This window comes from Schistocerca gregaria, chromosome 1 (assembly GCF_023897955.1).
Source record: "Schistocerca gregaria isolate iqSchGreg1 chromosome 1, iqSchGreg1.2, whole genome shotgun sequence".
Lineage (NCBI taxonomy): Eukaryota > Metazoa > Arthropoda > Insecta > Orthoptera > Acrididae > Schistocerca > Schistocerca gregaria.
This window is the reverse complement of record NC_064920.1, coordinates 226,276,052-226,289,501: the sequence shown is the minus strand read 5'-3', so window position 1 is coordinate 226,289,501 and position 13,450 is coordinate 226,276,052. Positions and strand designations below refer to the sequence as shown.

General features: G+C 46.3%; 1 protein-coding gene across 1 annotated transcript in view; it reads left to right on the top strand.

Moving 5' to 3' along the window:
- LOC126339955 (uncharacterized) overlaps window positions 1-13,450 on the top strand; it is a 284,117-nt gene that overhangs the window by 40,959 nt on the left and 229,708 nt on the right. The window contains exon 6 of the mRNA XM_050001678.1: window positions 9,889-10,090. Coding sequence (XP_049857635.1) covers window positions 9,889-10,090 — 202 coding nt within the window. The remainder of the gene's footprint in view (window positions 1-9,888; window positions 10,091-13,450) is intronic.

Here is a 13,450-nt window from a genome sequence, read left to right as displayed (position 1 = left end):
AGTTGTGCCGTAACGACAGGAGTGTTTCTACATCTGAAAGATGACATCTGTTCAGATTTCACGGCAGTTGCTGAATAGTGGCGCTGGTTGCGCCACTATGAGGATGCAAATCCGTTTCGCTTCAAATGAGCGCCGTAACGGTCGTCAGCATTAGTTAGAGTGGACGTGGTGAGCTGATATCAGTCAAGAATGCCTTTAAGACGACGGAGAAGCCATTATCAACAGCTCACTATGAACGAGATCATGTAATAGGCCTACGAGAAGCTGGATGTTATTTCCGCGATACTGCATGAAGATGTCAGGAATGTAGCCGCTGTACGTGAGTGCTGGCAGCGGTGGTCACGGGCACGTAAGTTCGCAAGAAGATCGGGCTCCAGTCGGCCACTTGGCAATACCAAAACGGAAGACCAGCGTATTCGGCGTATTGATGTGGCGCTTCGTATCGTTTTCGCAGCAGGAATTTGAGCAGCACTTGGCTCCACAGTGACACAACGAACAAATCGGTTAAAACTCCGAGCCAGACTCCCTGTAGCATGCATCCCACCGAGCATAAAACACCGCTATTTGCGTCTTCAGTGGTGCCAAGCGAGGACTCCGTGGTGGCATGGGTGGGGGTGTGTTGTGCTGAAAGCCGGTTCTGCCTCGGTGCCAGTGACGACCTTGAGACCAGGTGAGCGCCTGAAACCAACTTATCTGTGCCCTAGACACACTGGACCTTCGTCTAGAGTTATGGTTTGGAGTGCAACGTCTTACAACAGCAGGAGCAGTCACATGGTTAACCCAAGCACCCTGACTACAAATTTGTACATCAGTCTGGTAATCCGTCCTGTTGTGTTGCCATTCATGAACAGCATCCCTTCGGGTGTTTTACAAGAGGACGATATTGACAACTGCTCTTGTAACCAACACGCCCTACAGAGTGTCGACATATTGCCTTGGGCTGCTCGGCCACCAGACCTAATCTAGCACGTACGGGACATCATCGGATGACAACTCCAGCGCAATGACCAGCCTTAACCGCCCCTGCACTGACCGACCAGGTGCAATTGCTTTAACTGTTTCTTGGTGCTGGAATTTGGTTTCCGTGAGTGTAGTCGAATACCGACGACAAGAAAACGTTAGATGATGCGATTGATCAGTATCTAAAAGATTCAATTGATTTTGTGCGTCAATTTATGAATCGACATCCACGTACACTTCCTGCTGGAAAGTATCAGTACACTTACTAGGCGCACTAATATTGGGTGTGTCCAGCCATCTCCTTTAAGACGGCTTGAACTGTGTTGTCTGAATGCCTATGGAGGAATGGCAGCCGATTCTTCATTGTGATATGGGACGCTGGGTTCTCGAGCTAAGTCTTACTCATTCTGGGCTCGGGTCGGCGCTCTGAGCAGGCTAGGCCATTTCAGGGATGTTACTGTCCACAAGCTATTGCTTCACAGATGTTGCTTTGTGACGGCATGTGTTGTCGTGCTGGTACAGTCAATCTTCGTCCCCGATTTGCTCCTCTACTATTCGCAGTACACAGTGCAGTAAAATATAACGGGACCACGTCTCAACCACGATAAACAGTACCATATCATGAAACATGGACGATAAATAGTTTGGACTAGAAGAGAATAGAAGCTTTCGAAATGTGGTGCTTCAGAAGAATGCTGAAGATTAGATGGGTAGATCACATAACTAATGAGGAAGTATTGAATAGGATTGGGGAGAAGAGAAGTTTGTGGCACAACTTGACCAGAAGAAGGGATCGGTTGGTAGGACATGTTCTGAGGCATCAAGGGGTCACCAATTTAGTATTGGAGGGCAGCGTGGAGGGTAAAAATCGTAGAGGGAGACCAAGAGATGAATACACTAAGCAGATTCAGAAGGATGTAGGTTGCAGTAGGTACTGGGAGATGAAGAAGCTTGCACAGGATATAGTAGCATGGAGAGCTGCATCAAACCAGTCTCAGGACTGAAGACAACAACACATCATGAAACGAATGTATAAAAAATGAGATTGACGGGAATTTCAAAGCGTCTAAGCAGGAATAACTACAGGTCAAATGTAAGGATATAGAAGCATATTTAACTAGGGAAAAGATACAGTAGATACCTCCTGCAGGAAAATTAAAGTAGCGCTTGGAGAAAAGAGAAGCTACTATGTGAATATCAAGAGATCAGATGGAAAACTACTGTCAAGAAGAGACGGGAAAGGTGAAAGACGGCAGAAGTATACGAAGTGTCTATACAAAGGACATGAACTTGAAGGCAGTGCTATAGAAGCCGGCCGCGCTGGCCGAGCGGTTCTAGGCGCTACAGTCCGGAACCACGCGGCTTCTACGCTCGCAGGTTCAAATCCTGCCTCGGACACGGATGTGTGTGATTTCCTTGGGTTAGTTAGGTTTACGTAGTTGTAAGTGTAACGGACTGATGACCTCAGATGTTAAGTCTTATAGTGCATAGAGCCATTTGAACTAATACTATAGACATGGAAGAGGACATAGATGAAAATGAGAGTGGAGATATGATACTGCGAGAAGAATTTAACAGAGCACTGTCCCACAAATGTAGCTGTCGGCCCTTGATATCCTTGATACTGGCACTTGTTCCTACACGTGTTCTATCTGAGACAGATCTGGGATCTTGTTGCCCACCGAAGAACCTCAACATCACGCTGTAAATTCGTACAGATACGTGCCATTTGTAAACGAGCATTGTTCTGTTGAAAAATCTAATCACGGTACTGTCGCTTGAGAGGTAATACAGGAGGACGCAGTTATGTCCGTGACGTACCGTTTTGCAGTCACAGTTGCTTTAATCCCTACCAGCCGTCATACCCGAAGGCTCCCCAAACCATGACGCCAGATGTATACTTTGCATCTGTGAAACATTGGACGATTGGGATTTCTGACCCAGATGACCTCCATGTCCGCTGACGACGAGCATCATCATCCAGAGTAGCGCAGAACCGCGATTGATTAACACAATCCGACGCCATTCATCAGCAGTCCACAGTTCTCGGTCACAGACGCAGCTATTTTTGCTGTGGTATTAAGGGCAGGCAGTGCATAAGACGGTGATTTCCTAATCTCCAACAAATGGTGCTCGATGACACAGGGTGTTGCAGAAAGTGCATTACATATTTCCGCATGGCTGGCGCTGATGTGAAGACGTTACGATGTGCTTTGTGCACACTACGGTGATTCTCCCTTGTCCTGGTCAGAGGTGTTCGGTGAGGACATCGACGACAAACATGCCTGCCCTCACGTTTCCATGCAATCCAACATCTGGACACATGTACATGCAAATGCCCCAAAAACCTGGATATTGCACAGTTCGGCCAGCCGGACAAATGGAAACCCACAATGAGCCCCCTTTCAAATTCTGTCAGCTGCTGATGTCGCTGTCTCAGAATGTATGCCTTATCTTCGTGTCCTTCACAGTGATTACTCAAAGCGTGACGTTGTTCACCCCATTTACATATCCTGCGAGGCGTGATAACAACACTAAACACGAACAGCACTAACGCAATCTGGCGGTTGTTGTATCTCTCATAAAGAATTGTAAAGCCATTCATTTGCATACTCGCCGATAGTGGGTGTACGTGTATGAAATTTTACAGTCATCTTACCACGTCTTCTTGGTGCTTCACTTTCTTTATCGGACAGTATATATAAACGAAGAGGAATCATTCTAGCGACTATACGAATCTCAGCTGGGGATATCACTGATACACGTGACATTGACGTATGGCAGATTGTTTCGTCCTGACGCCTGGAAACAAATATCATTGAAACGGGTAAGATGTTCGACTGTAACGAGCTACTGTAGCGAGCCTCTATGGAAAGCTGTTGAAGGATGATGAAAACATGAGTTGGGGAGAGTGTAATAAACGTCTATGTCTCATCACAGAACGTGAGTGGGACGTTTACTCACTTGTTAAAACTGGATAGTCAGACACAATTGTTTCGAAGCACACAGTGCAGCGCACGTTTTTCAACATGGGCCTCCCCAGCAGACGCCCCCTGGGTGTTCCAACATTGTCCCAAGGACTTCATCGATCACGATTCCAATAGGTACGGTATCATCGAGAGTGGACTGTGGATCAAAGGAATCACGTCGCGTTGATGAATGAATCAGTTTTACTGTTTCCAGAATGATATTTTCGCTCTGCAGCGAACCTGGCAGGTTGAAACTGTGTGCCGGACCGCGTCTCGAACTCGGGACCTTTGCCTTTCGCGGGCAAGTGCTCTACTATGTGAGCTACCCAAGCACGACTCACGCCCCGTCCTCACAGCTTTACTTCCGCCAGTACCTAGTCTCCTACTTTTCAAAAGCTATGAGGACGGGGCGTGAGTCGTGCTTGGGTAGGTCAGATGGTAGAGCACTTACCCGCGAAAGGCAAAGGTTCCGAGTTCGAGTCTCCACGCGGCACACAGTTTTAATCTGCCAGGAAGTTTCATACCCACGCACACCCCGCTTCAGAGTGAAAATCTCATTCTGTAACTACCCCCAGACTGTCGCTAAGCCATATCTCCGCAATATCCTTTCTTCCCGGAGTGCTAGTTCTGCAAGGTTCGCAGGAGTGCCTCTGTGAAGTTTGCAAGGTAGGAGACGAGGTACTGGCGGAAGTAAAGCTATGAGGACGGAGCGTGAGTCGTGCCTCGGTAGCCCAGATGGTAGAGCATTTGCCCGCGAAAGGCAAAGGTCCCGAGTTCGAGTCTCGGTCCGCCACAACATTTTAATCTGCCAGGAAGTTTCAGTTTTATTGTTGCTCCACGTCTATGGTCCTGTTCGGATACCCTGTCATCAAGGCTACTGGCTGCTCGAAACTTTCTGCATGCAGAGACGCAGTCCTTCGAGGTAGTACACTGAGGTGACAAAACTCACGGGATAGCGATATGCACAAATACCAAAGGCTGTAGCATCGCGTACACAAGGTATAAAAGGGCGGTCCATTATGATTTGTTATTTGTACCCAGTTGATCCACGTGAAAAGGCTACGTGATTATAGCCACTCAACGAGGATTAGCAGACTTTGAACGCGGAACGGTAATAGGAGCTAGAAGCATGGGGCATTCCTTCTCGGAAATCGTTAGTGAATTCAATATTGCGCGATCCACAGTGTCAAGAGTGTGCCGAGAATACAAAATTTCAGGCTCTACCTCTCACCACGGGCAATACTGTGGCCGACGGCCTTCACTTAACGACCAACAGCACCGGTGTTTGAGTAGAGTTGTCAGTGGTAACAGATGAGCAACAGTGCGTTAGTAACCGCAGAAGTCAATGTGGGACATACGACGAACGCATCAGCTATGAAAGTGCGGCGAAATTTGGGGTTAATGGGCTATGGCAGCAGACAACTGACGCGAGTGCCTTTGCTAACAGCACGACATCACCTGCAGCGTCTAACAACCCTACCACAACAAAGGTCAAAATTTTAATAACGATTGTGATGTTGCACACGCTGCTAAATACTGCATTTTCGGGCAACATCAATCATACACTCCTGGAAATTGAAATAAGAACACCGTGAATTCAATGTCCCACGCAGGGGAAACTTTATTGACACATTCCTGGGGTCAGATACATCACACGATCATACTGACAGAACCACAGGCACATAGACACAGGCAACAGAGCATGCACAATGTCGGCACTAGTACAGTGTATATCCACCTTTCGCAGCAATACAGCCTGCTATTCTCCCATGGAGACGATCGTAGAGATGCTGGATGTAGTCCTGTGGAACGGCTTTCCATGCCATTTCCACGTGGCGCCTCAGTTGGACCAGCGTTCGTGCTGGACGTGCAGACCGCGTGAGACGACGCTTCATCCAGTCCCAAACATGCTCAATGGGGGACAGATCTGGAGATCTTGCTGGCCAGGGTAGTTGACTTACACCTTCTAGAGTATGTTGGGTGGCACGGGATATATGAGGACGTGCATTGTCCTGTTGGAACAGCAAGTTCCCTTGCCGGTCTAGGAATGGTAGAACGATGGGTTCGATGAAGGTTTGGATGTACCGTGCACTATTCAGTGTCCCCTCGACGATCACCAGAGGTGTACGGCCAGTGTAGGAGATCGCTCCCCACACCATGATGCCAGGTGTTGGCCCTGTGTGCCTCGATCGTATGCAGTCCTGATTGTGGCGCTCACCTGCACGGCGCCAAACACGCATACGACCATCATTGGCACCAAGGCAGAAGCGACTCTCATCGCTGAAGACGACACGTCTCCATTCGTCCCTCCATTCACGCCTGTCGCGACACCACTGGAGGCGGGCTGCACTATGTTGGGGCGTGAGCGGAAGACGGCCTAACGGTGTGCGGGACCGTAGCCCAGCTTCATGGAGACGGTTGCGAATGGTCCTCGCCGATACCCCAGGAGCAACAGTGTCCCTAATTTGCTGGGAAGTGGCGGTGCGGTCCCCTACGGCACTGCGTAGGATTCTACGGTCTTGGCGTGCATCCGTGCGTCGCTGCGGTCCGGTCCCAGGTCGACGGGCACGTGCACCTTCCGCCGACCACTGGCGACAACATCGATGTACTGTGGAGACCTCACGCCCCACGTGTTGAGCAATTCGGCGGTACGTCCACCCGGCCTCCCGCATGCCCACTATACGCCCTCGCTCATAGTCCGTCAACTGCACATACGGTTCACGTCCACGCTGTCCCGGCATGCTACCAGTGTTAAAGACTGCGATGGAGCTCCGTATGCCACGGCAAACTGGCTGCCACTGACGGCGGCGGTGCACAAATGCTGCGCAGCTAGCGCCATTCGACGGCCAACACCGCGGTTCCTGGAGTGTCCGCTGTGCCGTGCGTGTGATCATTGCTTGTACAGCCCTCTCGCAGTGTCCGGAGCAAGTATGGTGGGTCTGACACACCGGTGTCAATGTGTTCTTTTTTTTCATTTCCAGGAGTGTATTATGTGGCAGGTGTCATTAGAGCACAGCTAATAAAGTCATTTCATGTAATAATAAAAAAACTAGGCACTCATCTTTTTGTGTTTCCCACGCTGGTCTCGTGTTATCATGGCTGAATCGTTGAAAATCTAGGTGGTTATGATTGCAAGCTCGGATGCAAAGAGGTCTAGGTTTTATCCTGCTATATTCAAAAGTTTTGTAGATGCGCTTCACAAACCATTCTTGAAGATTACACTTTTGCTGGACAATGGTGGTGTAAAAAAATTATCATCACTCTGCAATTAAGTTACACTTCCTTTTAATTGCTTTCATTGCAATATCACGTAACACACAAAACATCACTTCACAATACAAAACATACTTGAAAACATCTTCCTCACAGTCACTGTTAAAGTTCACATTTTATAAGTTGACTACGTTAAGCGTCTTTCCAACATGACTTGACCTTCTCAAGGTCCGACCCTCTAACAACTTAACAACCAACTGATAATCGCTTACGCGCCCAAAAATCAGAGTTACAAGTACGTCAAAGATCATAGTGACAAAAGAAAGAATACACATAAGAATAATATCATTGCAATATAAACATATCGATGTACCACAAATGAAATCAAATCTGAATGTTGTCTCTGAAATATGTCAACTACTTTGCAGAAGCACAGTCGAATATTACTGGTATCGAGAGGTTCAGGTGAGGTGCCGTAATGGTTGCGTAATTCAAGTACCATTACAAGCGGCTTTCCTGAGCTCGTGACCATGTCTCCTGGACGACTGGAAAACCGTGGTCTGGTCAGATGAGTACCGATTTGTGCTGGTAAGAACTGATGGTAGGGTTCGAGTGCGGCACAAACCCCAGGAAGCAGTGGACCTACCTTAGCAACAAGGCAATGTGCAGGCTGGTGGTGGCTCTATAAGGCTGTCTTTAAGTGGAATGGATTGGGTCCTATGCTCCAACTGAGCCTAATGTTGGCTGGAAATGGCTATTTTCGGCTATTTGATGACTATTTGCAGGCACTCATCGACTTCACGTTCACAAACAACTATAGAAATAAATTTATAAATTTCCTTTAATTTACATCTATGGTCACCAGATTACCGGTTTCGGCCTTTAATGACCATCTTCAGATGTGCAGCAAAAAATGTGGGAAATACATAAATACACTATCAGATTGTCTACAGTTTAAAAACAATAAATATACCATAATGAAAAGTACTACTGACATATATATTTGCACTCTAAGTATGAAGAGGCATAACTGTGCTTTATAAACACAATTACATATATATGAGTACTTTCCATTATGGTCTATTTATTGTTTTTAAGCTGTAGATAATTTGCGAGTGTATTTATGTTTTTTGCTGCAGATCTGAAGATGGTCATTATAGACCGAAACCGGTAATCTGTGAACAAAAACGTGGTGACCATAGACGTAAGTAAAGGGAAATTTATTCTATATACGGGTCACTGTTTTACTCGTAACACTGTCGCAGCTTGTGGAACTATAGATATTTCATGGATGATAATGCACCGTGTTACCGGGTCACGTTTCCTCGTGATTGGTTTGAAGAACATTCTGGGCAGTTAGAACAAATGACTGGGCCACACATATAGCCCGAAATCAATCTCATCGAACATTTATTGGACATAATCGAGAGGTCAGTTCGTGTACGAAACCCTGCACCGACTACACTTTCGCAATTATGGACGGATACAGAGGCAGCATGGGTCAATATTTCAGCAGGGGACTTCCACCGTCTTGTTGAGTCCATGCAACGTCGAGTTTCTACACTACTTCGGTCTAAAGTAGATCCAACGCCATGTTAGGACGTATCGCATGGCTTTTGTCACCTGTATTATGCTATGGGAGACATTCACCCTGGCTTTGGTGAGACCTTTGGTAGTAGTCGAAGGCGCTAAACGCCTGTAGACAATATGAACACTGTTGCGGACCCTCTGTATCCTTCATGCTCCATATCTTCCTTAAAGTATTTATTAATGGTTCATTTTCAAGCTGAGCGCTCACTGCATTAGCTTTGCTACACCTCGCTTCCAGTTCTTTCACTATGTTGCCATCCTAAGTACTTGAAACCGTCCACCTGTTCTAACTTTGTTCCTCCTATTTGGCACTAAATCCGTTTATATTTCTTTCCCACTGACATTACTTTCGTTTTGGAGATGCTAATCTTCATACCATAGTCCTTACATTTCTGATCTAGCTCTAAAATATTACTTTGCAAACTTTCAATCGAATCTGCCATCACAACTAAGTCATCCGCATATGCGAGACTGCTTAGTTTGTGTTCACATATCTTAATCTCACCCAGCCAGTCTATTGTTTTCAACATATGATCCATAATTAATATGAACAACAGTGGAGGATATAAATAAAGTTGAAATTGAAGACTTCTTGTCATCATATTCCATCAGGATAACTATCCGTCTCACAGACCAGAATCGTGCTACAATTTTTTGAGGAGCATGTCAATAAACTTACGATGATGTCTTGGCCATCCTGTTGGTCGGATGTGAACCCGATTTAGTACATTTCGGACGGTGTCGGGCGCAAGCTTCGCGCCCACAAAGAACGACCGCGTAATTTACGGAAATTGTGTGACCTGTGCGTAGACATTCGGCGCCACATACCTCTGCATGCCTACAAAGCACTTATCGAAACCATGCCGCGCTGAATCGCCGCCATATTGCTTTCCACTGGTGGCCCAACACGGTGTTGTGCAGGTGGTCACAATGTTTCGGCTCATCGGTGTGTTTTCCGAGCTACAGAGAAGTGTTCTGCAGTTTTGTTTACGCTTTTCAGTATTGTTATCACAATGTTATTATTGATGCACAGCGATGAACAGCCTTCTCGAAGGATTGCAGGGCAGATCCATTATCTTCGAAACATTCACACCGGATTTTGCAAGAGGAATAACTGCACTGAGGTATAGAATACAGCAGATGATTTTCTTTGCAGGTTAATGATGACAGAGGCATACGGAAATTACGAAGAAGTGGTGCGCTACTATGGCAATGACAGCAGTCCTGGGGCACATTTCTCTTTTAACTTCGTCTTCATCACGGACGTCAACAACCAGTCCGATGCAGCGACCTTCAAGAGGGTCGTGGATGACTGGCTCGAAGTAACTGTCAACCAGGGCCTCTGGTCCAACTGGGTGGTAAGTGAATGCCTGTGACCAAGTTAGCATGCTCTTCAATTGCGTTTAACGCAAAGTGTGGATTGCCTACGTATTAGTCTATATATGGAGAAAGGAGAGTATTGTTTGTCTTCTGTGGGGGATGTCCTCATTTGAAGACATTGGGCCCTTTATACTTATATTGTTCTGGCTAATGGTACAGGATCCAGATATACAATCATTGTTCACAATTGGTTCAAATGGCTCTGAGCGCTATGGGACTTAACTTCTGATGTCATCAGTCCCCTAGAACTTAGAACTACTTAAAGCTAACTAATCTAAGGACATCACACACAGCCATGCCCGAGGCAGGATTCGAACCTCCGAGCGTAGCTGTCGAGCTGTTCATGATTGTAGCGCCTAGAACCGCTCGGCCACTCCGGGCGGCGTTCCCAATTGTTTTTCATCTACAGAACTGTACCGGTGACATGTACCTTTGGGGAGTCTGTGTACCATCTTATCGCCCGAAGAATGCACAATAATGGTTTGAGAAATACTGCACGAACATGAAGCAGGTTGTGTACCGCCATGTCATTCGATGCTAATGGCACGCATCTTGTATCCAAGACCACTGGCCGACATGTGTGCACCTTGAGACTAGTTCTGTAGCCCAGGCATGGGCGGCTTGAGCAGTCGTGTATTACGATGTATCCAGAACACTATCAGTGTCGCGATGAACTTCCGCAGTTTCGATGGCGGTGGTTACATTGGTCAGTGCGAGGACCATTCTTACAAGGAGACCGCGCCTGCTCATCATCACTGATTTCGAGCAGAGTTGTGGAACATGCACGGAAATGGGAGCTCCAGGTGCCAAGATTATAGAAAAAAATAATCGACCTAGGCATGGGCACTTTATGTTACCATCAGTTCCACACAGTGGAAAGGGTGCCGAACAGTAACCCGAGGATCATGGGTTTGAGTCCCTATACCAAAACACTTTTTATCTTCAGTTTTTACGTTACTTGCTTACGTTAAACCTAAACATTGGCCAGTAAATTGTATTTATTAATATTTTCGTAAAAGGGATGAAAAGGAAAGGCAAAAAATCTGATTCCAAATAATTTTCCAGAATAGGATTTTACTTACAGCGTCTACGTGGATCCGGCAAGAAACATTCCAAGAAGAGATGTCAATTAAAGCGTACGGGACTCCGCATCCCGTTAGTTTCGGTTTAGCCTTCGGCAGCTAATGAAACCCTCCGATGCCTATTTTTATCGTCAGTTAAAGAATTTCATCAAAAAGCTGCTCTTATCTAATAGAGAGAGAAAAATAAATCATATCCCGGGAAGACTGCATCAAAATACAGTCCATTACACGTCAACAACTATCGTCGCCAGTATTTGGAGAAATAATGCAGTACGCATGGTTTGCTGCCTGTCTGTGCGATGAGGCTGAACTTCTTATGAATCTGAACCTCGTTTGTTTCTCTATAGAAATTTTAAAACGACATTGTCATTGAAAAAATGCGTAGCTAATATGTGTGCAAGATGATGTGAAAAATCCCCTGTTTTTACGACGAATATTACCCCAGCACGTGTAAATCGTCAACTGTAAAGAAATAAGTATTTAATTTTACATACGGAGTTCTCGTGTACGCTTTACTATCCCCTCCTGGAAATTTATTTGCAATCCAAACATTTGCCTTTCCACATTCTTTTCGTAAATATCCAAAATGCAGCACGAAGAGGAACTGGAGATGTCACAGCCAAACTGATTTGGGAGGTAACATGTAGTACAGGGATCACGTGATTGAAAATACTGCCCCATGTGAAGTGAAGAAGATAATGAAATGAACATTGAGTATTGCGGATGTTTCAGCATTGCAGAGAGTCAGCAATCGTAAGTATCGAAATAATTATGAAAAATCCGCCTCGATTGCACAAACTACCTGGTGTTTACCTAGGTTTCGGCGTGGGTAGCCACGCCTTCTTCAGAACAAAATATAAAACTACTTGCCTAAATAGGCATAGGCAGCACACACAGTGAGAGAAGTAATATTATTGACTTGGTACATATGCACCGTGTATTTGTAAAAAAGTAAAAAATCATGGGGTCTTGCCGCTGTTAGTGTTGATTTTAGCCTTTGAGTATGCCTATATAGGCAAGCTGTTTTATATTTTGTTCTGAAGAAGGCGTGGCTACACACGCTAAAACCTAGGTAAACACCAGGTAGTTTGTGCAATCGAGGAGAATTTTTCATAATTAAATTGAGTATTGCGCCATTGTTGGCTCTAGCCTCTGCTAAACACCTCGGCACTGAATCAAAGAGGCTCTACGTGTGTTGTTGGTGTATAGTAGTCCATGTTGCTTCCACGTATTGCCGTAGCGGGTGGTGTATCCCGGGCCATTCGTTCTGCAATCGTCGACCAGACGTTATCGATACCGGTAGGCGAGACATCGAAAGAACGTGGAGGCCAAGGCAGCAATGCAGTCCGATGGGCGAAGGAGAAGTCGTGAACGCTGCGTCCAGCGTGTGGTCGCGGATTATCCGGTTAAAATTTGGCCGTCGAAAGCTCCAAAGGATGGGGGAGGGGGGGGGGGGGGGAAAGAAAACCCTCCAACACTTCAGAGGTGTAACGCTAGCTGGTTAATCTACCGGTAATGGGTACTAGGGCTGTGCTGGAGTAGAATCCAATACCACCCCAAACCATAATAGCGGGTGCAGGACCAGTGTGGTGATGTATAAGGCAACAGTTCAAGTGTCTCACAACGGTGTCTCTCCAGACTGCAATCAGACGATCGTGGTGGTGCAGGCAGAACAGGGATTCGTCAGTAAAAACAATGTCACTCCATTCGGTTTTCCATGTTCGTCATTCACTGCACCATCGCCGACACAATCGGGTGTTTAGTTGACTCTGCCACAAACGATGCCGAAAGGTTCGTGCAGATACTACTTGTTGAGCAGCAGACCGAATTTGTTGTGATATGGTTTGTGATGTGGCAGAGTGATCCGTGTGCACAATACGACTGCAGTCACGTATAGTGATGCAGCGAGGAGGATGCGATTAATGCCGTCGGTCTGTCGTTCCCTATTCCATCCTACGATTACAGATCCGCAACACAGTTGCTTCGTTCCGTCCTACACGATCACCAATTTCTGTTCCTATAGACGCTCGCTGTCTTTTATGAGGCATACTGAAGCTGCTTACAGAAAGGAAGAACAATTTCAGTACGTCCACACGGCCGTCTGTTCTCCTTTTATACGAGGTGCATTCAAGTTCTAAGTCCTCCGATTTTTTTTCTCCGGACTGGAAAGAGATAGAAACATGCGCGTTGCTTTAAAATAAGGCCGCTTTCATTGTCAATACGTCCCAGAGATGGCAGCACCGTATGGCAGATGGA